The sequence below is a fragment of the Meleagris gallopavo genome, chromosome 7 (genome assembly GCF_000146605.3).
Source record: "Meleagris gallopavo isolate NT-WF06-2002-E0010 breed Aviagen turkey brand Nicholas breeding stock chromosome 7, Turkey_5.1, whole genome shotgun sequence".
NCBI lineage: Eukaryota > Metazoa > Chordata > Aves > Galliformes > Phasianidae > Meleagris > Meleagris gallopavo.
In genome coordinates this window covers 1,044,383-1,071,937 of record NC_015017.2, presented here as the reverse complement: position 1 = coordinate 1,071,937, position 27,555 = coordinate 1,044,383, and the positions used below count along the sequence as shown (strand labels likewise).

The following is a 27,555-nucleotide window of genomic DNA, read 5'->3' as shown; positions in this document are numbered from 1 at the left end:
ACAACATTTTTCTTCCCTTATGCAAAAGGGACACAGTGAAACGTTTCAGTCTACCCCTCCCTTCAGCCAGGCACTGATCCTCCTAAATCCCACTGGACCTAGCAGTGCCAAGGCAGCTTGCAAGGCCTACCTGAGCCAGCCTCAGGTGAGCAGCTGAAGTACTGATAAACAGCACAATCTGCAGCTGCAAGGAGTTCAAAGAGGCCTGAGTACACACAGGGCATGAAACTCCAGCTAGCAGGCCTGACTGGAGCTGAAATTGCACCTTCTGACTGAGTGCAGGCATGTTCTGCCACTGCAAAACTTGGCCCTCCCCTCTGAGGCAAAGTCTGGCACTGACACTCAGCTATTGTGCCTCAGGGAAGGTACCTGGCAGCTCCTTGCTTGGCTGTAGGTGAGCGCAAAGGAAAAAAAAACAACACAACCCATTCAGTTCTAGGAAGGGAATGGAGTGCTGGTGAATTGATGGGCTCTGGGTTAGCCAAAGTTCAGTTAAATAAGATTGTGCCGCAGTGCTCTGTAAAGGGCTCCCCTGTTTGATTCATCATCAAATGCCAGCAGGAGCTGCTGGGCAAAGCCAAGCACTGCAATGCCATCCAAGGAGAAAGTGAAGACCAACAGTAAGGCTAACTGTCCTTAAAACCCCTCCAGTTTAATTAGACCAGTGTGAGGTCTGTAACTGCTCATTTTTCCTCTGAGGTTAATTAATGAAGTCATCTTCAGAGGATGTCAGGCACTTTGACTAAGTATTTGCTATCCAAAAGGTCTCCATGTAGGCGTCTTCCAAGATTGCGTGAGACTGCACTGGGTTTGGGTAAAGTGCTGATACTAAACAAAGGAAAGCAGTTCTGTCATCTCTGGCTTCCAGACACATCTACAGGGACTTCAACTGCACATTATACATTTAAAGCAAAAGAGTGCACATGTATACATTGAACATATATACTCAGACACAATGAACCTTGAGTTTAAGCAAAAAGAAGCATGAGCAGCAAGCAATTCGCTGCTGACTTGCCTGTGTACACCCTTGACTCAGAGCAGGACCATCCTGCTTTTGGGGTCAGGATGGTAACTTCTCAAGGCACTGACACGTGCATTGCATTGCATTCCCTTGCCAGAGACAGGCTGTACTGCAGCACAGTAGGAATACACACAATGCTTGCCAGTGCTCAGATACCGGTAAATGACAGAACAGCAAGTCCAACTGGAAAATCCTGCGCTGAAGATGTTCTTGCTGGCATTGCTCAAAGCATAACTTTCTACAGAGCATGCAAACGTGGGGATTTACTCATAGCTTGAAAGTTTTAAAGTCAGCTGTTTAGAACTGCTTAGAAAAAATACTGTCGTGTAATCAAGAGTTTCTACTAATAATGACTAGTTGGAAAAGCAATTAAAAAAATACCAAAGCAATACCACTCCCCAGCAGTGAGGACAGCATACACAGAAGCCTGCAAACAAATACAAAAAGACAGAACAAGTGAGGCATTCTGGGGATGGCCAAAGAGAAGGGCAAGAGGAAAGCATGCTGCATGGAGAATTGGTGAGAGAGTGCACCAGGAATTCACTCATAAATTGAGAAAGTAAAATATAATACAGGAACATGCAGAATTAGAAGCTGGAAAGGATGTTCCACCCTGCAGCTGAGCCTGAGGCTAGTTCAATATCACGCCCTTAGAATCTGAGGAATAATCAAGTATTTCCAAGCAGTTGTGAATAGTTTTTAAGCAGTCTTTTGTTTCCCCGACTGTAGCTCTGGCAAATCTTTTTGGCTTCTTGGGAACTTGTCACAACTCGACTGTGAATTATGCTGAGTGCACAATACAGTTGGAGAGGGGGTCCAACACTATATTAAGTATGAGAGTCTGTGTTGCAATTTGTGCTTCTTTTTAAAGGTGTTTTTCCCAAGTTCTTATCTTTAAAAAGTAACTCCTGTAATACCATCAGGATGTAACCCTAGCTGTGCAAGCAAAGCAATGTCTGGCCAGATCAGTGGCTTCTGTCTTATTCCCTTTCGTGCCTGGGTAGCACTGGCAAGGCAGAATGCAACACAGATCAAACCAGTGATAAAAACAAATGAAAATTCAGATTTTTGCAATGTCTTACACTCTTCTGTCACTCTCCTGACATCCTCCAGCACAGCAGAACTGTGAGTGGCCTCCCAGATTTTTTTGGAGAAGCCTGGCATCAGCTCAGAACCAGGCAGTGGCATTTACCAGCTCACCTTACTTGGTGCCAGAATGGGGAGAGCAAACACAAGTATACGTGGGCTTGATTCCCAGCCACACAAACCAACACCTCTTCATCCAAATCTGCAAATGCCAGAAAGCTGCAGGTGTGTTTAAAATGCACATGTACATTTAAAATGGATTTTACTAACTGAGCCTGTTAAATACGAGATAGAAAAAGGAGTTAAAGGAAAAGGTTTTGGAAAACGTGGTGGTAGGATGCCTACTCGTCCCTATTTCTGAAGTTAATGGGAACTGCAGCACTATAGCTGAGCTTATATAGCTTGGATGAGTTATAAAGTTTCTCCAAAGATTCACTGATAACAGCAGTCAGCCACCTCTCAGCAAAGAGAAGGGAACTGTTCCAAGTTGCTTTTTGTGGCTGTGGACACTCAGATGAAGACATATACACAAAGGAAATCTTGATAACTTAAGCTTAAAATATTTAATTACATTGGCCATTATGAGTTAAAGTAAGTGATGTTGGAAGCAATACTCTTTCAGACACGACAATCATTTTTAAAGGTCAGCACTACACTTCCAACTCGCCTTTCCTGGCAGAACAAACATATGATTTGAGGTTCAGATAATTATATCACTCTGCACAGGAGAGAATAAATGCCTTCATCAGAAAAGAAAAATACTTTAAAGCAGAACATCAGAATAATTTGTGGTACCGTTTTTAGAGGAGATCAGAGACTGGATAATTGGAGCTATGCAAATTAATGGCCTAACCTGAAAAGCCCTATTGAAGTGTGTAGAACAGTGCATGCAGAAGTACTCATTAAAGTCAGGGGGCTACTCATGCTAGTGAGGGCAAGTTCAACAACTAACTTTCTTTCATATTCTGCTATGAAGGAAGATTTAATGCCATGCTTCAGGATACAAAATGAACTGCTTGCAGAAGTCAGGGAGGGCACTGTTTTCACTTTCATGTGCAGTAACACACATCATGTTTGAGTAGTAAATACATTGTGTTGCTGTTTTTCTTTACCTTTGAAGTCTCAGGTACTAGTCACTGAGAGAGACAGGAAAACAAATTATACATAAAGAACAGAATTACAAACTATCTGGTCCTACTTCTGCCCAGAGAAAACATTAGCCCTTTCTGTACAGTATTCTGAAGGCAAAAGTGATGAACTATCCCTCTGTTTGTTAGACAATACCTGATCCGTAGGAGCCACATTTGTGTCTAGAGTAATCGTGCTGGCTTCAGTAGGGCCACTGAAAGAGATCTGTTTTTCCAGCTCTCCCACCAAATGATCACAAGAATTCAAATCTTAACTTCTTCAAAATCCAAAGCACATATTTGTGTTAGAATCAGACTCCAAAGCAGCCACTTATCAAACAGATGGGTTCTCCTAGTGAAAAAGAAGCCTGATGCACTTTGGCATCACTTGCTTTGAAAAATCCCCAAGGCTTTAATTTCCTGCCTTTCAAAGAAAAGTTCAATCCCAGCGATTAAGCTTTAGTATCCACCTCCAAAAACACAATCACTGATAGACTACAGACTGCTTCAGAAAAACAGAACCAGCCTTAGTAGCGCACACATGCTCAACATTTGAGATAACTGCCTTTCCTTTCTGTGCCTGCATGCTCAGAGTAGTAGGCTCTTTTTTCCTGCCGCTGTAGGCAAATAGTGCTGGTTAACCAAACAAGTCCTTCGCCTGGGTAAGAATGCATGTGGGGAATACAGTAACTCTGCTTGTCTGAAAGATCTCTCTCTGGGAATTAAAAAGGGAAGGAAGCAAGACATTGCCAGCCTTAGTGTGGAAAGGGCTTCAAATTTACTAGTGCCAGCAAATGCCAAGAACCACCTTCTCTCTTGGCAGCAGTTAATTGTGTTTTCCCTCCTCCATCCATCTATTGTAAATGAAGAGATGTGCATGAGATGCAAGGCAGCGGAAAAATCAAGCCCTCGGAGTCTGGACATGGATAAATGCCATAAAAAGGAAGTTTAACAGGTGAAATACACTATACATTGTGCAGGTCATTGCACTGGTTTAAATACATGTACAATGCTATATAAAAGCAATGCAGGTTTTTTTTTTTTTTACCTCTTACTGTAGGCCATTTTTTGTAACCTTTCCTACAAGGAACACAAATCATAACACTCTACCTTCCAATGCAGCATCGTTCTCCAGACCTGTACTCTTACTGTCACAAATTTATGTAATTTTAACGAAATTCAGAGGCACATATCTGAGTGAAACATATATCCTCTGGTAGGAAATGTTACTGTATATTCAGTCTTGTGCATGATTGACAAGGCAACTTAACTACTGGAAGAGAAGGGAACAGAGAGAAGAAAGAATAATCTCTTACAGTAGGGCCATGCTTCCATTTGTTTTCAAAGCAGCAAGGTTTGGGACTAAGAGTGTTAGATGCTCAAGTTTCATCTGGTTTGACTGTGAGCTGGAGGATTACCCTTCTTTACACACTTGGCAAAAGCCAGAAGCTAGAATAATCTTAGTGCTGTAACTGGCTACACTAGAAACGTAGTTTTGCTAAAATTCAAAGTTTAAATATTAGTAGCAGATGGAGACTTGAAAGGCTGATTTTCAAAAATTAGATACTACCTGGACTTTTAGAGAGCTGATTGCACATGCTTCCCACTCAGCAATTAACAGCTACAGAACAAAGTCAACTTTAATGCATCACTATCACTATACCATCAGTATCTAATTCACAGTGCTGATTTTAATGAAGCAAAAAAGAAGAGTGGGTGAAATAAGATTAAATGGATAAATCATGAGTTGCCCTTGCTGCAGCACTTTTTTCTCCTTTCCTCAGGGCATACATCATGTGGCAAAATGTTCATTCACAAAATAAGAGCTTGACATCTTGGGAAGAAGGCAGAACCTTCAAAATAAGGTTGCCTAATTACCTAACGTGGGTTCTGACAAGTTGCACATAACTTACTTTTATCTGTTATGAATAGACAGAAAAGATTTTGATGGAAAAAAGGCACTCATAAGCCCTCCCTGATTTAGGAAGAATAGTTATTCTTGACCTTAAATCTTTGTGGGGAGACTAACATCTTTTTTGCATTTCTGATTTTCGTGAGACAAATACAGGATTGCACTCATAATTTTTGTTTTGAGATGAAGACTGAACAGGTATGAAAATGCTCTTCCCTCTGTTTCTCCACACTGACATCTTGGAATGATCAACTCGCCTCACTTTTCCTAACCCACAGGCAACAGACTCCCAGGCAGAGTGCTGTGGAAGGAAGAGTAGTCTGGCACAAAGCCCAAACTGGTAACTTACAGCATGAGATTACGCAGGGAGTGGAGAAGGTGCAGAAAATACAGCTGACAGATACTGCATTTGGCATGCTGTCCTTTTTCAGTAACGTTGCCTCTCTCCTCCTTGCGCCTAAATCAGCCTTGTCATAGTGTATGACTTGCCCTTTTTTTTTTTGGAGATACATAATTAAAGTACCACGCTGTGTTTCTATTGATTTTTGCAAACTATTTTCCGTCTGGACTACAGGGTGTCTGTCCCTAAAGGAATGCAAAAGCAGGACAACAGGGCATAGGATGACCAATCACATCCTTTAAGACAACAGGATATTATGGAGCCCACAGCCAGCTGAGACTCGGCTCTTGGACAGACGGCCTTGCAGGGACACAGGGCAGAAAAACACAACGTGAAGCAGAACAGGTACCACAACCCCACCGATTGGTTTCCAGTGCTCTCCAACATTACCTGTAGTGAACCTTGGCTTAGTGGGTGGTTCCTGTACAGACATAGGGAAGGTGGCCGAGGCAGGTGAGGACTGTGCACGGGACAGAGGCCGATGGCCCCCAAAGGAGACTGGCATGCCAGCTGCCTCCAGCGATGCCTGGTAGTTTCTCAGCTGGTGAATGCGCTGCTGCTCCAACAGGAGGGCTTGCTGTGGGAAAGAGAAGCAGGTAGCTACTGAAGGTAGCCTCACAAAAGGTCCAGCATCAGCAGCATGTCACATCATGTTCATGTATTTAGTCTTACTAGAGAAATGAGGTCTACATGTGATTGCATAAATCTAGGAAATTGCTATGCACAAGCATGGTTGGCAATGGCATCAACCCCTCAAGGCAGCACCGTTATGAAGACAGTGCTCCTCAATTTGGGATTGGAGATGTCTCTGAGCTGCAGGCAGTGACATGTGGGGCCCATAAGCTGGCCCCGCAGTGCCAGGGAGACAGCAGCAAGCAGCTCAATGCAAACATCTACGCAGAGCAAGCAATTTGCACCTGATTCAGACATTACAACAGCAAGCCTGGCACCAGTCTGTCTTCCCTAGCCAAGGGTCGTGAATTTATTCTGAGAGCTACACCCTGGCAGTGCTTCAGCAATCTGTTCTTGGCTGCAGGGGCTGTGCAGGGGTTCACGAGGCTCAAGGTACAGTCAGGCACTAAGGGCAGTAAAGACAAGCTGAGCACTTCAGGTCCCTCCAGCAAATTGTAACCTTCTCACTCATTACTGCTACCACATACAGTGTTTTCTGGGAGACTGCCACACAATTGGGAGGTAATGCCATACTACACGTTTACTGGATTTAATGCTTCTAATCCCAAGCCTCTGGTCTTTCCCATCAAAAGGGAGTGCACCTGTGATCTCTGAGATTTGCAGTGCTGAAGAAGGAATCTCCTCCAAAAAAACCACTTTGACACTCCAACCCTTCTCTGCAGTTGTCAATTTGTTTTAGAATGTCAGAATCATAAAACAAAATCCTCTGCTAGAATCCCTCGCATGAGCAAGTTCTCTGCTAGTACTTACTGCTCAAAAAATGTTAGGAGTAGTCACAAAAATCACGGTGACCATTTGGGACTTGGCTAATAAAGGATTTACTTTGTAAAACAATTGCACTGCTTTCTTGCAAGGCTTTTTCCCACCGCCCTCTGTCCCAGAGGCTTGTATCATCACCCTCACAAACACCAAGTCCTGTTCTCTCTGCGACACTTTGGGATGTGTCTGCAAGTACAAGCCAAGTATGTCCAATTAGTTTAGTACTAACGTTCCCATTCTCTACATATAAAAGGGATATGATATGATGATTACAAACTGCCATTGAAAGGCTCGGAAAATCTTAAGCTATTTTTTAGGAATTTGGGTCTGTAACTAACAGATTTCTGACACCGACTCCTAGCAGCTGTAAGTATCTGTGAGGTGAGGGCTGGTTACCTCCTTGACTTTCATCCACAATAGCATACACAGATTCAACCTGTCACTCCAGATGCTGCTAAACAACTCAACTCCAGGAGCGCCCAGCGCATTCTGAGCTCACCTGGCGGAAGAGGAGCTCCTGCTCAGCCTGCCTCTGCCCAGACTCCAGCTCCTGCTGCGGCTCAGCTTCCTCCTCATCACTCTCGATGGGTTCTTGCTTCACCTGCACCATACTGGCCAGCCCTGGGACCTCCTTTTGGCTTGACACTCTGTCACTGTATGGCTCCTCCAAAAGGGCTTGGTGTTCTCGAAGCTCTTCTTCTGTCTCCTCTGGGTGGCTTTCATGCTGGCGAGCTGGCTCGTTGGGTTTTGATATTATCTGCAAACATCCAGGAGGTTAATTGATAGCAAAATGTAACTCACTGCAGGTCAAGTTTACTGTGTTCTCCTGAGTCAGCTTCATAAAAAGAGAAATCATGAACTATAGCTCTTATCTTATAAACAAGGTCTGAAACAACAGTAAAGCAACAGAAAGGTCAGTTTAGTCTCAACATTAAGCGCTATCACGCTTACGTCCTAAGTAATGAAGGCCCCTTAATTTGCACTTGATTTTCCCCCTTAAACAATCAGAACCTCTTATGCCTACTCATCTATGGATGCTAGTGAATTCACAAATAGTGTAACAACCATCAACATGTCCAGCAATTAAAATCCTGAAAAATAAGTGAGACAAATGCTCTCAAAGGGCTTCTGCTTCACTGTCCAGCTTCTTCTAGCATCATCCAATGATTTTTATCAAGAATTTTCACAAATTACTGTAAATAACTGAGAATTTTCCCCGAAGACTCCTCCAAAACTTGTGCTCTTTTGTAGTTAGTTAAGAGGAAACTGACGACACTAAACTTACAGCATCTTTACAGAAACCAACTGCAAGAAGAGCATCATTCTAATCAGACCTTCCTAACAAGAGGTAGTGAGCTTCTCCAAATGTGCCTGCTAAAACAAAGGGAACAATGTAATTTCACTGTAATTCAACAAGCTCAAACGTTTTGCAAATAGATCAGTGAGGTAAAATTCTCAGCGCCTGGTCTCAAACTGCTTATGATTTTTATTTGGAGCAAAAATGTACGTGCACTATTTTTAAACCCGGCAGAGGTAAATAGATTAATGTTCTTTCTTTTAAAGAGTTCAGACTGTACCCGTTTCACAAGCTTATAAAAAAAATGCTGAACTTTGAAAGCTGTCACGGCAGAGCTTTAATAGGGATTAGGTCATTGGTATGAAAAGCAATATTGATTTTAAATCTAATAAAGCTAAATCAAAACACGGTTATTGAACACATGCAGGAGTGACTACTTAAAAGTAACTCATTCTTTGAAGACCATTGACTCAAATCTGAAACTAAGCCTTTTTCCCTAAATGTAAGGAGAGAAGCTCTGCCGTGTAACTTCAGCAAATCTATTCAAAGAAGATTTAGGCATAAAAAGGCCATATTAAGGATTAATTGCCTGAAAGTATCACACTAAGGACAGCAACAAACTGTTCATAACTACAGCAAAAGGTGTCAGAAATGGGGTTCAAAACTTCCCTTATCATCAGAGCACTGTAAGGATTAGGATGCAGGGCTAGAGCTTTCCAGCACTTGCAGATTGCTGAGTTCTGTGTATCTCAACTCTTGAAAGAAGCATACTATGCAGAAGGGCCTTATCTTGCTTAGCATAAGGCAAAACCTGTGGGGTTCATCTGATTCCGAATGCATATATTGGGTGCAGCCCATCCATCCTAGTCACAAAGAACCAATAATCTTTTTCTGGTCAGTGACTGGTTGAATGGCTGCTGTTGGCAAGAGTGAATTTCCATATCCACAGGGTCCTCTCTGAGAGTCAACAGCTGCTTGGAAGAGATAGAAGCTACCTATCCAGATAGAGCTTTCTCAATGGGCTAGTCAACGTGGTAGAGTCAGCTTACCCTAAAAAAGCCAGGGCAGAGAGTGATTCCTCAACAAGCATCTAAGACAGCTGTGGACACTGTAGTCAAGCTAAGGACACAAAGTGGTGCGAGAAAATATGAAACAGCAATCCACAAAATAGCTGAAATTGCACCCATTTGTGTACAGGCATGTGATAAAGGAGGTGGCTGCACTACAGCCTGGCGGGGAAAGCTCTCAGGTCTGTCCTGGGGAAATTAGCATACTTGGGTGATTCTCTGAAACCCCTCTGTACTAGTACATGAGGATCACACAGGAAGATCTGAATTGCGTGCGCAGTTACAGGACCATAAGCTCCCCTGAAGCATGGAGATTTGGTGGAATAACACAAATGACTGGAGTGCTGTGATGGAGGGATGTTGGTTGTTTAGGGAGGACAAGTTGGGATGTAAGGAAAAGACCCTTTACACTGAGAAAAAGGAAGGAATGCACGGAGTTCTGCATCTTGGTATGGGTCTGGAGTTGGTCAAGATCAAGCAGGCAGATCAAAATGGGTGCTTACATAATTATGTAATGGGTAGGCTGCTGCAGAATTCCTGATCAGATAGAAGTAGGTGAGGGCTACTTTGAAGTAAGTGCTGGTGCAATGTGACACCACTGTGGAATTCGAAACCCAGAGAGTAGAAAGCACGGTAAATAGCAGGACCATATCCATGGATTTCAGAACAGACTTTAGCCTCTTCAGATATCTGCTTGGAAAAGCCCCATGGCTATAGCACAGACAGCAGAAGGCCAGCACGGATGAGCAGAGATCTCCTACCTGAACTTGACACAAATGGGCAATATATAGAGGTGCAAGTAGCACAGGTGACCCACAAGAACAGTGTTGCCATACGATCTTGGAGGGATGATGCTAGGAAACCCAAAGTTGACGTAGAATTGAATTTGGCAAGGGATACGATGGGAAACAGGCAAAAGGAAGATCAGGGAAAATGTGGGCCCACTGCCAAAGAGAACAAAGGGCCTGGTTACATGGACATGGGCATGATACTCAATGCCTTTTTCACCACTAAGATTGGCTTTCAGGTATCACATGCCCCTGAGACTGGTGGGGAAGTCTTGGAGCAAAGAAGCAGTGGATGAAGACCAGATTTAGGCAGTATTTAAACTATACATACCTAGGCCTATCAGGCCTGGTGTGTTTCACTCACGCATGACAGAACAAGAGGCACTGGACAGAAATTAAAGCATATGAATTTCTTTTTGAACACTATATAACTCTTTTTTTTTTTTTTTGCTGTGAGTGTGGTCATACACTGGAACAGACTGCCCAGAAAAGTTGTGGAGGTCTCCATCCTTGGAGATACTGCAAACCCAGTTGAATGTGGTCTTGGGCAAGCTGCTCTAACTGACCCTGTTTGGAGTAGACGAGCCCAAGACGAGCCTGCAAATCTAAATTATTCTGAGATAACTTCTTGAGGATTTTTGTGGGTTCTTCCCCACAGAGCCTTTATCTCTCCAGTTTCATAGCTATTTACACATACTGCACAGCTAAACCACGTTAAGCTAAAGGTACTTCTTCAATCAGTTTTCTTTAAGCTCACCGAGGCTTGATGAATATAATCTGTCTTAAAGGTAATTTAATCACCATAAATCACCACTGACTTTTTTCTGCTTGGATTGCAGCTCTCAGGCTTTGAACTTGATACCTTTTCAACTTATGAACTATGCAAGGTGAGTTAAATGCTAGTAAAATAACTTACAATGTCACTGTTAAATCTAATGGAAATGAGAAGCAGCATAATTCCCTAGAAGTTTAAAATTATTCAAATTCCATTAAGACATAGTAATTTAATGAAAAGCACATTGTAAAACACTACAGTGCAGGCTGAAAGATCAAGTGGTCCATGACAAGGTCATTTCAAACATTCTGTTTGCTGATATAAACTGAGTCTGTCGGTATGTCACTTGCTCCAGCTGCTGCAAACCAATTCTTCTTAAAGGACAATTCTGCAAAGAAAGTACTGCTATGAACAAATTTCACATATTTCACAATGCTATGTGCCCCAGGCCCATAAAATGACTAAAAATGACTTGGAAATCCTCCTTTTTTTCTAATTCTATGGACACATGCTCAAAACCAAGATGTCAACTGAAGAAAAGCTATGGTAACCTAAATGCAGGGGAATGAATACAAACTTAAGAGAGCATTTAAAATGGTCACAAATGAATCTTAAATAGTAAACAATTACACAGTAAACCATAAACATCTCCTTCCCATACTTAGCTCTTTGATATCCTTTTGCAATGAGGTTATTCCTCTATTTTTAAACACTGTCACCTCCAATATCACACTGTCACCATAAAACAGTGAAAGGCACTGCATCTCTAGTCTTGGACAACTATTTCAGTACCAAAGTAACAACTCAATTCACAAGCATTATTAAGAATTAGGCATCAGGTGGCCACATTTCTCGTCTTCCTCTCTAAAATACAAAGAGTAGAAAAATATTAAAAAAAAAAACAACATAGCAACTTGAGGTCCCAATACAAGGAAACTCTCAGAATTATTCATTTTTCCATGGAATGCTTCATATAGAAAAATTTTAAAAAGGAAACTATGTTTTTTGTTAGTAAAATTTAAGTTGGCACCTGTTGTATCTACTACATACTTCTGTATCTACTGCTTCTCGTTATCTTTTCTGATGCTAAAAGGCAGATGAAGAGCTCCTTGGGAAGCAGATGCAGAGATGAAGTATTTAATGAGGCTCTATAGCAAAGCTTCCTATTGGAAATCTCTGATTAAACTGTGCATCTCTGAATCTGTTCCCTAGAAGACAAGCAGTTACAGAAGAAATTTCCGATCCTACACAAATAAAAGGCTTTCAGAAATGAAATTCTGGCAGAGCAGGGCATGAGTGTAGGTAAAACTTGAAGATCTCAAGACCTCTTCCAATTTCTGAGTGCAACAAAGGAACCTGGTGTTTCTCTTCATTGTAGTTCCTGAAAAGTATAGAAGAACTAAGAATCACTGACAGGACTGCTTTCGAAAACTAGATTAACAGCAGGTTTTTTTGGAATACAGCATACCTGCTGAAGGGAATACATCAGTCATGTCCTTCACAATACTCATGGCTGCCGGATAGACTGGTGTGTAAAGGACATGAGTGGGGGGCTGAAAGCACCACACACACCTTTGAACTTCAGGATAAACTGTCACAGTTCCATACAACTCATTCAGGGTTATCTACAGGTAGAACGAGCTCAAAGAGATCATGCTTGACAACGTGCCAAAAACCCATTCCACTTTGCTAGATAAGTAGAGTGGGCCTAGATAGGAAGGAAGGTCATAGATAGGAAGATGCTGAAAGGTAGATCAGACAACATTACTGTTGAGAACAAGCTCGTTTCTGTGCTTGGAATGGCAGAGTATATCCAGTGGGATGGAGCAGCCTCCTTGTTTGGGTAATGGGGCCAAACAGTGGATGTTACCAGCTGGGATCCCACTCTCCTTCACTGCTAACATCAATCATGCAGAGGAAGAGAGAAGAGGAAACCTCCCTTTCCTTCCTCTGCAGATGAAAGAGGACACTCAGGGAAAAAAGAACAACTCCAGAGAGCTGGAGAGGCAGCTCTGGTAAAAATGAGAAGATGAAGCGGTAATAAGGACTCAGTTCATAAGCATCCTAAGCAAAAAAAATGTTGTTCGAGTTAAGGATACAGGTAGGAATTGAAAATTGAGAGGCAGTGGAGTGACTACTGGCAGGGATGCTCAAGGAAAAGGGAAACACCAGCAGGGAGGCACAAAGCACATGGACAAGATTTTGGAGGAGAAAATATATTGCTGAGGGCTCAAATTAACCACTCAGAAATGGCAACACAAGCCCTCCTCTTCTGGCTATCAAGGTTGACTCTTCCCACACAAGGTATTCCCTTGAAGAATGGAAAAATATAGTTTTTTATTTTCATAGGCTAAAGAGAAGAGATGATATGGAACAATGGGGAGAGGCAGCACTGGGCACAGGCCACGATGCAGGCAGCTGGCAGAATGTTCTACAGTGGTTGAAGCCAAGAAAAATTTCTTTATTTTCCTTTTTTTTTTTTTTTTTTTTTTTTTTACCCCTCCTATTGATGTAGTACAGACTAAGAAACGACGTTTAACCGTTCGCGTTCGGGAAAGGCTACGCTTTATCCCCTCAAGTGATGAGACAGCAAGAACAGTACCTGCTGGAAGCAGCATACCTGCTGGAAGGACCACCAGCCTGCTCACCTCTGTGCCTAGGCAAGAGGGAACAACTGAGCTGCAACAAGCCAAAGAACAGGGAGGACTGTCTGGGAGAAGAACAGGAAGGGAAGCAAGAAAAAAATGCTTTGGCAACAGCAGAAGCTGTTTTTTTCCTCCTTCTCCCAAATAACTGGAATTATGGACTTGATTATATCAGGTGTGTCGAGCTTTGCAACAACAACCCACAGAGCAATAGCTCCTGCCAAAGCCCCTTAATAGCATGTATGCAGCAACAGGCACATTTCTTGGTGAAGATGAAAACTCCTTGTTACTTTATCCATCAGCCTGAAAGTAAAGAGAAGAGAGTGCAGGGGGAAATTGTTTGAGTGATAAGTGAGTAAGGACTACTCCTAAACAGGTTTTCCTTAGGCTTTCAATGGATAACAACCCTAGCTGAACGTTGTGCAATACAATCTACAGCGTATTTTTCCAATTGTACAAATTGAACATTATATATTAAAAAGCACTCCAGAAGTCACTTGAGGCTAAACAGCCAATGTGTTCCAAAAAAGAAAAAAATCAGGAAATAGCACGGTTAAATTCTAGGTGTTAGTAAAAACGTACCCACCCAACGCTGCTGCACCACAGACAAGTCAAGGCACTGTAGTCTGGCATATATACATTGCCATATATACGCCACAGCTGGAGAAACACTGCTGTTTCCAGTGTGCAAAAAACGGGGTTTACCCAGGAGAACCATAATTTGACCACAGAAGCTCTGTGTTAATCTGCTTAACAGTACAATTCAGGACTAAAAGGGAGATTATCTGATCTATGAAGGCTTCGTGAATTATACATTCAGTGGACTAATGCCAAAACACTCATCTTCACTACAGAAAGGCAAAAAGCTGAGTCTTCTGGCACAGGATATATGGAAATCTCACTTACATTTTTCTCTTCAGAAAGGGAATGACTGCTTCAAGATTCATCATGCTGCAAAGCTATTCTTTTAACTCAAAACACCCAAAGAACACTATCCTACTTCTCCAGGCTCCAGAAGGCTGGCACGACAAAAATACCCCCTGATGCCAACCTCCAATGACACAGAGATCTGCAAGCAACACACTGCTTCCCTCTCACACATAAAAAGGGCTAAAATTGTGTCTTAAAAGAGACTGAGGCCCGCAGAGAAATGACTGTTAGTGAAGGTGAAATGCTGCCAGGACCAGTGTATATATTTATTTCACAGCAAAACAACAATTCCTCACCCCCAGCAAAGCTCCTCCGACCATGAAAAAAACCCCACAAATATTCCCAATGAATGTTTGAATGTTAAACTTGCAAAAAAGGTGGGAAACAAAGGCGTGTGTTGCTACTGCAATTTAAGGTCATTTCTCCAACGCACCTGTGTTAATGTATAGCTTTTTTTTTTTTTCAGGCTTGTTTAGTATTTACTGTTCCAGGGCTCATGCCTCATTCAGATCAAAGGCTGCACAGAGCTCAGTTAACAAGAAGTGATCCAGTATCTCATCCAGAATCTTCTTTACTGAACCAAACCCTGGCTCCGAAGAAGGAACTGTTGAACCTTTGTACGGACTGCGGGCATGATCATCCCTGCAAATGTTACTGCACTCAAACTCACAGCAACTTGACTGAGGGAAAGGAGAGGAGCTGCTCCATGCCACTCAACAAGCAGCCCAGGCAGAGCGCAGGGGCTGGGCAGCATCAGGGAAAGCCAGTTCTGCAGCAGCCCTTTACCTCTTCCAGCCATCCCTTGTTGCTCCTTGTCTGCCCTCCATTTGTCTCCATTTCTAAGGGAACGGTGTTTCTGGGGGGGGTTGTGTGTGCTTTATTTTCCCTCCTCAAAGCAAACACAAAGGTCACCACCGGGTGACAACATGAACATTGAGCGTGCAGCCCTCATACTCCCCCCATTTCTCAAATTTCAGGTTACTGCTCCATAGCCTCAAGCACCAAGGCTTTACAGCAGAATCCCCTAGGTGGTTATTCCTACTTTTATTATCAGGGAGCAAAACTACCTATTTTTCCTTAGCTGCCCCTTTGGAAACAAGATGACTTGTTTTAGCTAAAATCTAATCCGACACAGATACCAAACAGGGAAAGTTTAAGGCCAAAATCTTAAAAAATCACAAGCAATTGAAAACAGTCTCACGTTATTTACAGGAACTATAACCCAACCCGAACAGACAGCGCTGTCAGTTCTGCTAATAATTAAAAGGCAGCAATCTATTACATTATTTTTAGTTGTGCCCTCACGCTCCTGCATACAAGGGTCTTAAAATATCCGTGTGTCTGGGAAAAGTCTTCTTCCATGTCAGCACTTGGATGCTGTCCCATGGGATAAATTTGCCACACACATACAGAGCGAGCACCGAAATGCTGTTAACTCCTTGCTTCTATAAATCAAACACACAGAAACTGTCCGTGTGATGAGTTTAACTGCGCTCCCCCCCGTAGACGTGCTGCATCCCCAGGCTAACAAAGCTGAAATTCAGGCTCCCCCAGCAGCACGCACTGCAGCTTCTGGGAGGTCTAAGTGAAAGGCTGCATGAGCTGGGGAGGTACGTCACAGCGAGCTTTTGGACTCTTCCAAGTGCTGGCAATGGAAATGCTGGAAAACTAAAACAAACAAACCACTGAAATGGACTTCCTAACAAAGAAACCCTACCTAGCGCCCCGAGACCGAATGTCTGCTGCACGGAGTGTGTCAGGAGGGAGGGAAAGGGAAACTTCTCTGGCGACAGCAGCTCCCAGCAGCCTGGTGTGTGGGGCCAAACCGAGCCCAGGGCTGGCACATGCAGTGCACAATGGCCACCATCCAGAAGTACAAGACTGACGTCAGCAGCTTGTGTAATCATCCTGCCTTCGCTCCAGTCCGTAAACAGCATTTCGGGGGGCAGGGGGACTTTCTTTAAATTGTTGCTTTCTCCTCATTGGAAACTTGTTTTCTGCTGTTTTTACACTCAGCTCTCAGTAGTTCTGTTTTCTCATACAACAGAACAGTGGAAATATTTGGAGAAATCTCCACCATAAATTAAACTGCAGCAACCCCAAAAAGTGTATGTCTGCTGTCTGACTCGTCTCCCTGAGCCCAAAGCCTATCTGTGGGCTTGTTTTGTAAAGAAAGCCATGCCTGGAAATGAACCAGAACCAATAAAAGAGCCAGAAAAATATCACACTGCTTATGAAGTACTTCCCCCTCCCCTCACAGCCTTTTTATGCTGTAAGTCTATCAACAGACTTTGTCTTCTGACAATATCTCAGCTGGGGCCAGCTGGCAAAGCTCCATCCATATCACTGGTGATCAGATCTCACCCTTAAAAAGCGAGCTTTTCCTTCCAATGGGCTCAAACACCAGGACAGATGTTGTCTTTTTACATGCATGCCTGAGCAATCACCCTAGAGCAGCTCTGTTTGAGCTTCAGCCATAACATTGGGATGCCCAAGTTTGGACTGCAGAACAGCTGCAAAACCTGCACGCTGGCAAAGTGTTCTGCAGCATTCACCTGATGTTGCCTAAGTGATGTACAGAAAGCGAGATATTAAACGTAGAGCTTTCTTTCTTCAAAGTAATTTCTGAATCACTTCTAATTAATTTTCAAAACAATCTCTGCAGGATGTACAGCAATACAGCCTCATTTTCAGGAGAAGAAATGGATAGAAACCTGTCATGTTTTACACTGGGACAGAGTTAAGAGAATCTAAACTGGAGATGGGAACAGCTTCTCTCTTTCCAAGGGTAATCTCAGTGAAAAACGCCTCTGGAAGTCTACCCTTTCAGTTATTTCCTAGTTTTGTCATGTCTGAAATCTCTCACTTTTTTCTCTCAAATTCATATTACCGCTCCTTCTCCTGTCCACACCAAACGTACACACACAGTTATTTTTCCCATATTACCTGACAGCTTTTTAAGTTCTCTGCTACAAAAAGATCTAGATGTGGATGAACAGCAACAATGACAGCTTTAAAAAGTATTACTGCAAAGTTTGAATCATACTGCTTCCCAGTATTGATCCTCACTGCGGTGATGCATGCCCCCATCCTTGTTGATGTATTTCTCAAAATCATGAAAAAGAGGCTCAAGGATGAAGGCCAGTTGGTTATGGAGTCAGATACCACATATGTTACAACACAAGAAACCCTCAAAGTGTTGGCTACTACTGGAGTTGATGCCGCATGAGGAGAGAGCCTTTAAAAGTGTTGTGCCTACCTTGTTGATATGCAGTTGTTGTTGTTGGAATTGCTGTTTGTGTTTCTCCAAGAACTGCTGGTGCTGCTGCTGGATCACTAACTGCTGGAGGGCTTGGGCGTTCTGTGGAAGGGGAGCAGACTGCGTGCGCCCCAGTGGGCGATGCTGCCGGAGTTTGTGTATTGAAGGGGAGATCCGTTCTCCACCAACCAGAGACTGTGCGTGGAGGGGCAGTCCTGAAAGATACCAGTCTGAAGATAATATGGAGGAAAAAACAGCAGAGAAGAAAAAAAGGAAGAAAGGAAGGGAGAAAACGGCTGTTGAGTAACACTGATGGTGACAACAACATATAATGTTAAAACCAGCCACCTCACCATTTACAGCTGAAGTATCCTTAAAAGAAAACAGATAACCATTAATGACCACTGGATGGAATAAACTTTTAAATTCTTTGCTTGCCTGTTTACTCAGAGACGCTAGACAATATTTCATAAATTCAGCAATCCCTTATGGACCCTTCTATCACTCAGTGGATGACATCAATTAGATACACAGTGATGGCTTTGAGGAGAAGCTGAAGTCTAACAACTTGCCTTGGTACAGCAAGTGACTCCAGCTCCATTTCTAGGACAGCACCAACCTTTGCTGCCGCCTTCCAGCATGCAGCAGCTCTGCCTTAAAGAATGCTCTCAGACGTGCTGAAGGATGATGGCTGATGATGGAGCTGGTTCTCTCCCTAGATCATGTAGGGAAGCCCTTGGCAGTGCTATAACTGCTCTGTAGAAGTGACTAAGGATAAAGACATTCATGCGATAAACTGCTGACCGTGTTTGCTTTGGAAAAACATGAATGCATTTCAGGAATTTGAGAGCCAAGAGGTATCATTATTTCTTTAGAAATAAGTTAATTTAGAGGATAAAGTGTTAAAAAGATTTCCATCCCTGTCCTGTATACTCATGCTAGTAACTTAACTAAAACACAGGCTATTTTTTGGGATGTCATGGGTTACTCATACACCCTGGGCAATTTGGATGACTACCATGTGAAACCTACCTGAGCTCTTGTAAGGGCATATCTGCAGGAACTGTTTTCTTTTTTTCAGCTGTTCTTGGTAAGCCAGTTCTTGCTCTGCTCTCTTAAGACATACCTTTACATGCTTCTTAGAAAGCTGGGATGTGAAGATACACCCAACACAAAGCCAAGCCCAAGGGTGGAGTTGCTGAGGGTAAGCCTTTGCAAGCCACACCTTGGGACAGAAAGTCATAACTAGTGTGAATGGTCACCTCCCTAACGTGGATAAGGCTGTACATAGTTTTGGGGAAAAAAAGTACCTCATTGTATAAACAGTAAAAACTACTCAAATAGTAACGTTGAGACCTGGTTCTGGGCTTGGAGAAGTTGAAAAAAAGAGCAAAACTGCACAGAAGTCTGCAGCCAGCTGAATGAAGCAGTTCAGAAACACCTGCAAGCTTCTGGCCCAGGACAACGCCTCCTTGTCCTGTCAATTTACAGAACTGCCCTACATGGAGGAAACCAATTCATTTAGAGGCCTCCTTCCTTGGGCCAGTTTGCCCTTTACTCTTCTGAAGAGAATTGTTTAAAAGAGTATCTTATTTTGTAACTATGTGTGTGCGTGTATATACATACATACATACATAAATGTGTGTGAATATATGAATAATTTGAAAGGACGTAGTCCATCTTCCTTACAGCAAAGTCCAAGTTAGACAGTTGAGGAACTGTCTTGAAAAACTTGAAAAACATCTTGAAAAACTCCTTGTCTCCAAGTGAATAACAAAGTCCTCCTGCAAAGGTTTCCAAGGAAGACACATAGATCCTGCTCAGTATATAAATGTCAGTCTGACAGACATGATCCAGAGTAGTCTGGTGAAGGAGCAATGCCAGATCTGCTCTAGTGGGGGATACAATCATACTGCCTAGATTCTATTACCACTTTCTATTCAAGGTGAACCACTTACCATGCTCCAGATAAAATCCAGAAATTAGATTTGCAAAACCAGTACAAAGCTCATAAAATCAGCACACCACTGTCCAACAGAGACTCTTAGTTTCCCCAAATCCCCATGTCTAACTGCACAGAGCCAGCATGCTGTATGCTGGATAATTCTGCAGTAGTCAGGAGACTATCTCTACAGCTGAAGGCTACCAACAGAATACTAATAACTCCACTTCGATTCCAAGGTAGTTGTAAGTACTAACTGTAGTCTGGCAGCCAGTCCACTTAGGGCTTTCGAGACCATGTGTTAGCTTGCTCTGTTTCAGTTGCTGCATCTGGAGCGTGTGCTTCTTGTTGCTTCTCTGCTGTATAGTGAATATTTCTCCTTGGTGTCAGTTTGTTACAAGTTGTACTTGCTCTAAAAACACCACACAATGCAGGTGGACTAGAAGGAATACACATAATAGACTGTAAAAAGATGGAAGCTTTGAGAGAGGTGGAATAGGAAACAGAACAGCACTCCCTATGAGCTCTTTAATGCAAATACCTGTACAAATGGAGAAAAGTTTTGGTGATAAGAGAAAAAGTCTTTTGCAATGACTCTTCATCAGCAGCTCTCAGTCAAAGAACAACTGGTGAAGAGACATGTCACCATATCATGACTCTGGGCACAACATCACATCATAATAACTATGGCAGAATGCAACAGAAAACTACATTAAGGCTCAGGGAATCTGCACACAGCACTCTCACAGCTCTGAGGGTGCTGGTTTAACACCACACTTCTGTGTCTCAGATTCACCGTATGTACATGCTTATAAGCTTATCGCCATCGCAACCCCATGTATATTCCTGGAATTCGAATTTAAAACCAGACATGATTCAAACGCAGTGCTGTAATGTTTCAGCAATCAACATCTCTCAGTAATTTCAGAGCTGAATTTTTTGTCTTGGAAGGGACCTTCATAGCCCACCCAGCCCCAACCCCTGCTATGGGCAGGGACGCCTTCAAGCAGACTAGGCTGCCTAAAGCCCCAGCCAGCCTGGCCTTGAGCACTGCCACGGATGGGGCAGCCACAGCTTTTCTGGGCAGTCTCTGCCAGGGTCTCACCATCCAAGAAATTTTCCATTAGAAATGGAGTGAAAAAATTAAAAATCAACATGTCTGTAAGTTAAGCAGAAAATCCTTTGTCCCAGTACTACACACTGTAAAACAGAAATGTGTCCTACTGGGAAATATTGCTTTGAATCAACCCTATTTATAGAAATACGCCTTCCCACAGGTACTTAATTCTGAAAACATGACACAGGGAGTGATTCAAAGCAATTAACATACTGCAAATGTAACATATACAAACAAATACAATCTGTTTGAACACAGTTGGTTTTGCCACGTTTTTTGCCATTTGTAATAATGATAAAAAGCCAGTGTTTTAATCTGTGATTTTGTAAATGAGTGCTTCTGTTAGACATGGAACAGAAACCATCAGTGATAAATGGGAAGGGTAATCACAAGACACAGCATTTTTGTCGCCTCTTCACAGTGGCTAGAACTCGAATGATATTCTTACAGTTGTTACATGCATAAGAAAAGCAGAGATAGCAAGTTAATGCTATTTAATTTCATTTTGCCAAACTGACAAGGCATCTTCCTCCTGCCTCTGGATGGTGTGGTTATTACCCTAGCTGGAAATGTATTCATTGTATACAGTGGAGAGCCTACAAATTTGTAAGTTAAACCAACAAAACACATAGATAATGTTCAAGACCCTGCATGTCAGGCTCAGCACATTATCTACCACGTGCTCACCTGTGACTAAGGGAGTTTGTGCAGTTGGCTGTTCCAGTAAGACCATGTGCTGCAGAAGAGGGTTGTGTGCGGTTCCCCCATCTCTTTCCAACGTTGTAGTGCTCAAGTAGGGAGTGAGGTGGGTGCCAGGAAATAAAGAGATCCGCTGCTGCAAGGCTGGGATAGCAAGTCTCTCAGCATCCTGCTGTGCTGATCCTCCCTGCGAACACACAGGCGAGGTCAGGGTGGGTTAAGGGAGAAATCAAGCACCAATTCAAAGCCCGCGTTCCCCATCACTTACGCTGGAAGGGCCAGTTGCAGGCAGTCCTAGTGTGATGTTGGGCAAAGAAGGAGAAGTGTAGAGTGGAAGCTGTGTTACAGAGCCTTCACGATTCACCAGTCGGTGAGCCAGGCTGGTCTGCAAACAAAATGAAGAACACTGTCTCAGTGAGACTGTACCACCGATGGGAGGGAGGACACTGCACAGCGGCTGTGAGGGCCCATCAGGACAGTACAGAGCAGGAAATTTCACTTCTGACACTGAGAATACTGAAAGAAGGAGCTTCAGATCCAGCCTTACTTCTCTTTCTATAGAGTGTTTGCCCTTCTAAAGCTACAACAGATTACCGTAACAATAAGACAGGCATTACTCTGGTGGCTGTTCTCTTTAGCAAATCACAAACAATTTATTCTATTTACCAGTGTGCTTTAGCTTAAATCAGACTTCAAAATTTCATCAAGAAGCCTTTTTATGTTACTATTCCCCCATTTTCAGGATGAAATGTGAGATTTACTGAATTACCTTGTGGCCATTTAAAGCAGGAACACTTAAGTAGAAACACCTAATTACGAAATGAGATTGATTTGAAATACTTGGTAGAAAGCCCATTATAAAAATTACATTATTTTAAACCGCCTGATTTTTCTATTAAGAAACAAGTGCTCTGTTCACTTAAATCAACTTCAGTAAAACTTAAGCAAACAGCTTAAATCAAACAGCCTTCAGATTTCAGGAAGATTTTCAATGGAATTTCTATCATTTTAACTCAGTTGCTGCTGTGGAAAAAAAGTAATACTGTTTAATCTAGTATGTTACAATGACACCCATAGTATAAGAGATCTGGATAACGGATTTATACATTTCAGGCCTAAATAGTTATGTGAGGAAATGGGACTTGGCAGGTTATTTCCTTGATTGCAAGACTGGGCCAGCTCTGGGTAACAAAAACCTGTTTTTCTCAAAAGGTGAAACGTGGTGAATAACATCACTGCAGCAACCACCAGGGGGGAAAAAAAGAGCACTAAAATAAGAAAAAATACTGAAAAACAAGTAATGCACAGCAACCTTCAGAAGCAATCCTGCCTCCTTGGTTTTCGCACAGATTCTGGTGGGCCAGAATCTGTATCTCTATCTCTAATAGCAGAGCCCAACTCTGTGAGCTGCGGTTAGAGATGCCCATGCAGGAAGAGCAAACCTTCCCATGACTGCATGAGTCACCTTTATGGGATGTTGGGCTGGGCTTGCAGATGCAATCTTTGCTGTGCCACTGTGCCACAAACCTGCAGCCCCTTGTCCCAGCGTCCAACCAGGTCTGAATTCCATCCAGCAAATCTGCTTAACTTTCATATGATACTGTGCGAAATTTCATCCGCAGAGTGAATTTTTTATTTCCCTTTGTCTTATTGTACCTTCATTAATGTCAGTCAAGCTTATGGGAAATATATTAAAAAGTAAATCTGCTTTTAAGATCTCGGTTACAAATTTGCTGCCACAACGGAGGAAATTGGAAAAGAGCATTTTGCTGTTGAATGGTACCTGCTAAGGGCGTATGATTGTGCATACCCACACACTTTTTTTTTTTTTTGAGTAATTCTGAACACTACTGGCAATTTGCCTTTAATTTAAATAACACAAAATGTTAGCATGCCACATTGAGAGCAAGATAGTTATTGCCAGCAGAGTAATGAAATATTTTACTGATACCGTAAACGAAATAAACCAACATCCATTTTGTCTTTGAACAATCGATAAAGTGTAGTTGTGCCTCAAACCATCTCCTGGGGATTTGTTTTAAAAATAACGATGAGAAAAACAGCAGCTTGACACTATAAGCATAAGATATTTAGCAGCATTATCATCACTTTAAATATACAAATCCCATCTCTGGATTGTACACAAACAATGTTAGAATTGCACAGAAGAGAGCAATTTCAGCATGCACAATTTTCCCCTGTAATCGAGTACTTTTTATAGGCTCCTACCAGCTACAATGGCAATGAATATCACGTACCTTTCCAAGACAAAAAAAAAAAAAAAAAGCAGACCTAAAAAACATTATTTAAAAATAGGCATTGTCTTTTTTAAAGGAGGCAGAGGGCTCGAGTCTTTCTATTCAGAAGGCAAGCACTTGAACTTCAGTAATGAAGTCCAATACCACATTCCAACATACCTGGAATGGTTCAAGAGATGACATAGCAAACTAACAAGCAGAGGGACACACTTCTCACTTAAAATTAGAAAATAAAGGTAAGCATAGAACAGAAGGTTGCCAACACTAATTTTTCAGAGGCATTTCAATAAATATTCTACACAAAAGTGGGAACAATAATGCAAGCCTGGTCAACTAGTATCAAATCTTATTCTCCTGGGCTGCTAGGGAATATTTCTTACACCAAAGAGGATTCGAAAGAAACCAAAACCCTGCCACATCCAGTTTTTCCCAAATAAACCTCTCCAGGCAAAAGGATAAGCTAGTTTCACGCAACACAAAATGCAGAGCCACTTTCCCCCAAACCACTGCAAGGAACTAGGACATTTAGCTGAGCCATTCAAGTATGTCTGAAATGTTGGGAGAACAATTTGTACGATGGGTTATCAACGTCCTGTTTGCCATCACACAGTGATTTATACTTTATTCTGTTCTATGATGGCAGTGATCCAATACACTTTATGCAGTCCTGGACAGCTTTAACGTTAAAACTGCACAACCCTTTGTATGCTATATATTCATTATTAAAAAAAAAAAAGGAAAAAGGTGAAAACACCCCATGCATTCTCTTCAGGGAGATTAACAACTACATTTTCTTCCTGCTTTTTGTATAAGAAAATGGTACATGACATGTTATTCTTTTTTAAAATTTTAACTCAAGGTGCTTCCTTCCTCCCATGCAGTGGTATTGATGTGAATTAGCCACTGCAATACAGCTGCAAAAAGAAGTGAAGGGAAGGTGGTGGCCTTTGATGCTCAGAGGCTTGCAGTTTGCTAAGTATAGATAAGATTGACAGCTCCTGCATCAGCAAAGCTGGTAGATGAGCACTCATCCTCCTGGGGCTAACAGCTACATACCTAGGAAGTGCCTGCAGTTCAGTTTCACAAACCCAACCAACAACCCCACTCACAACATCTTTTCTGAGATCTGCTCCGAATTACTAAACAGAGTGCATCTAAAAAAAATCACGTTTCTTCAGAACAACACCAGTTTCCAGGGCCAAGCTAAGACTGAGACTGCTCAGCCTTCACAATACTCAACTTAATCCTTTAATATCTATAGAGTGGATGAAGACAAGTTTTGGGTAAGTCGGCAGGGGAGAATATAGAGTGGGATGCATATTCCCTATGTAAAATCACAGAATCACTCAGGTTGGAAAAGATCTTAAAGACCATCAAGTCCAACCATGACCTAACCATTATTACCCTATCTCTAACAATCCTCCTCTATATCACATCCCTGAGCACCACATCCAGGGATGACTCAACCACCTCCCCACTACATCAGAAATAAAAATAAAAGGAAAATTTGTAAGACAGATGCTATATTCATTAGGGAGAACAACTGATGGCAAGCTGGATAAAAAGAAATGCCCCAATGACGTGACACAGTCAACCTGGTTTTCTAAGGCTTGTAGTGAGGGCCAGTTAACATAGCCTACACCCCATAATATGCCTTTAGGAAAAGACGGGCTTCAGTAACACCGAACACAGTGCTGTGTTGAATCCAGCCCTTCTATCCAGCCCAACACCCTGCCCCTGACAGCCACTGCAGATGCCTCAAGTGACAGTGGGAACTTATGGGATTGCAAACCTCAGCACATGGTATCTGCCAACACGCTTTCAACCCTAAATGGGGAGGAAAAAGTTAAATCTATTTAATCCTTTTCTGCTTTAGCCATACTCATAGCAACCTCCTGTGAGCAAGATCACCCTATATACAATATATGAGAACGGATGCCCAATATATTAAAACCCTTGTGCTTGACCAGGAAATGCTCTTCGTGTTTTACCTTGTCAAATCACTCTATTTTTACTCTCCACTCAGAATAAAACCAGCACAAGTTACCACAAGCAGCTCCTGAGCTGGTTCAAACTGGATTTAATAAACAGGTAATGCATCCTGTCAGCCCAGCCTGAGAGGTAATTCCCCAAGTCTGCTCCAAGTCATGATCTGGGGTTTGCAGTGTTCCACACACCCGTCTGTGTGCCCCAACACCTAAACCTCTGTGCAATCTGATTAGAAATCCAAGTGTTAAACTCAGAGAAAGGAAGGGCTCTGTACCTCCGCCTGAATACTCGTGACCGATCCTGTAATTCCATTCTCAGCGCTGATGTTATTGGAACTGTTGTTTGGAGAGCTGGGACCAGATCCAGGAGCACTGTTGCATGCAGAGTCTAAAACACATCCAAAACCAACTTTTAGCATGACAAGCAATCTCTGAGATGATATTCAGACAGATAACAATCCCTCAAGTTTTGTTTTGGAGGAAGACAACCCTCCTCTCCATCTCCTCCTTAAATTTTCACAGGACTCTTAAAACACCGATACACACTTTCAAATGGCTTCTCCAAGCACCTACTTACCTTATTTATGTATTCTCCTCATGGGGATTTCTCTTTAAAAGAGTATTCATGACCTTAAATACAATTGGAAGATGATAAAAGACATTGAAAGCTTGCAGAGGCCAAACAGCAGTTATGTGGGATTATTCTGCATCATTTTTCCAGAACGTTTCTTTAAACCTCATCAGCCTCCAGTCCTAACCCAACTCCCTGTCACCATGACTTGTGCAGGACTTTGCATCTGCCTCAAAGGGAACCATTTCAGTATGGATGTTTCACAAAAAGCCAGGTGAAACTCCACTGGATTCAAGAGAGACTAAACCCGCTTCAAGACAAGTTTTTTTGGCAAGTCTTCTCCACTCTGAGAGCAAACCACTTTCTCACTGGAAGACCTAAAGCAAAATTAATGCCCCGGATAATTCTGTTATCATCAGGACTTGCAGAAAATTCTCTCACCTTGCTATGTTTTATCAACACACTCCCTGTGAACTTGCCAGCCAGAACCACAGAGATGGCCAGCTTGAAATCAAAGCCTCCCCATTAATTATGTAGAACTAACAACAAACAAAACCAGAATATGGAATTGCAACAGCCAGAAAACTTCTCTCCTCACATCTCTCACCCTGTGCATGGCACAACTTCCAGTGTTTCTCGTTTTTTTTTTTGTAAAGTAAATAACATTAAAACATTTTTTTTTGTTCTGAGCTTTCCTCCACCCTCAGGCACAGGATTTACCCAACATCAAAAGAATCTCCCAGCAGCTGCAAGGGTTCAGGCTGCAGCAGTCTCATAACTGCTCTAGGATGCCCCAGAAGAAATAAAAGCCAACTGTTACAACTCAGAGGATTTCTTAACTACTTTTAGTAGCATTATTTTGTATATATTGCTATTCACTGCAAGGACCTTCAACAAATTATCAGAGATGTCTGGTTGGCTTTTTTTTCTCTGTGTTTAGCAGGCTTCTCATTATCAAGAGCTGAGCAATGAGTAACACCAAATTGAGCACCTGGCATTGAACTTCTCTATGAAAAAACATTCTGACTGCATGCAGAACAGTCTTTTGGTGGGGTTTTTTTGGTACCATGTCATTACCAACAATGTAGTAGATTTCATGTATACCACCTAGATGTAGGAAAACTACTACATTCAAAGTTTGACTCTATGAAGATGTATTCTTCAAGGATTAAAAGTGATTTCTTACCCTTGCAGAGGGACTGCTAAAAGTTATGTTACACT

General features: G+C 42.3%; 1 protein-coding gene across 8 annotated transcripts in view; it reads right to left on the bottom strand.

Annotated features, from left to right (window-relative positions):
* HDAC4 (histone deacetylase 4) overlaps positions 1–27,555 on the bottom strand; it is a 208,364-nt gene that overhangs the window by 43,971 nt on the left and 136,838 nt on the right. For 6 of the 8 annotated variants that reach the window (XR_794053.3, XM_010713207.3, XM_010713201.3 and 3 more), the window contains 6 exons: positions 26,039–26,151; positions 21,786–21,902; positions 21,506–21,704; positions 17,760–17,989; positions 7,498–7,755; positions 5,937–6,123 (listed from right to left, as the gene is read on the bottom strand). Coding sequence is in view for 7 of the 8 variants with exons in the window: in XM_010713207.3 (XP_010711509.1) it covers positions 5,937–6,123; positions 7,498–7,755; positions 17,760–17,989; positions 21,506–21,704; positions 21,786–21,902; positions 26,039–26,151 (1,104 nt within the window). In the remaining variant the exon portion in view is untranslated. The remainder of the gene's footprint in view (positions 1–5,936; positions 6,124–7,497; positions 7,756–17,759; positions 17,990–21,505; positions 21,705–21,785; positions 21,903–26,038; positions 26,152–27,555) is intronic. The other 2 variants (XM_010713203.3, XM_010713205.3) reach the window with 1 other exon arrangement.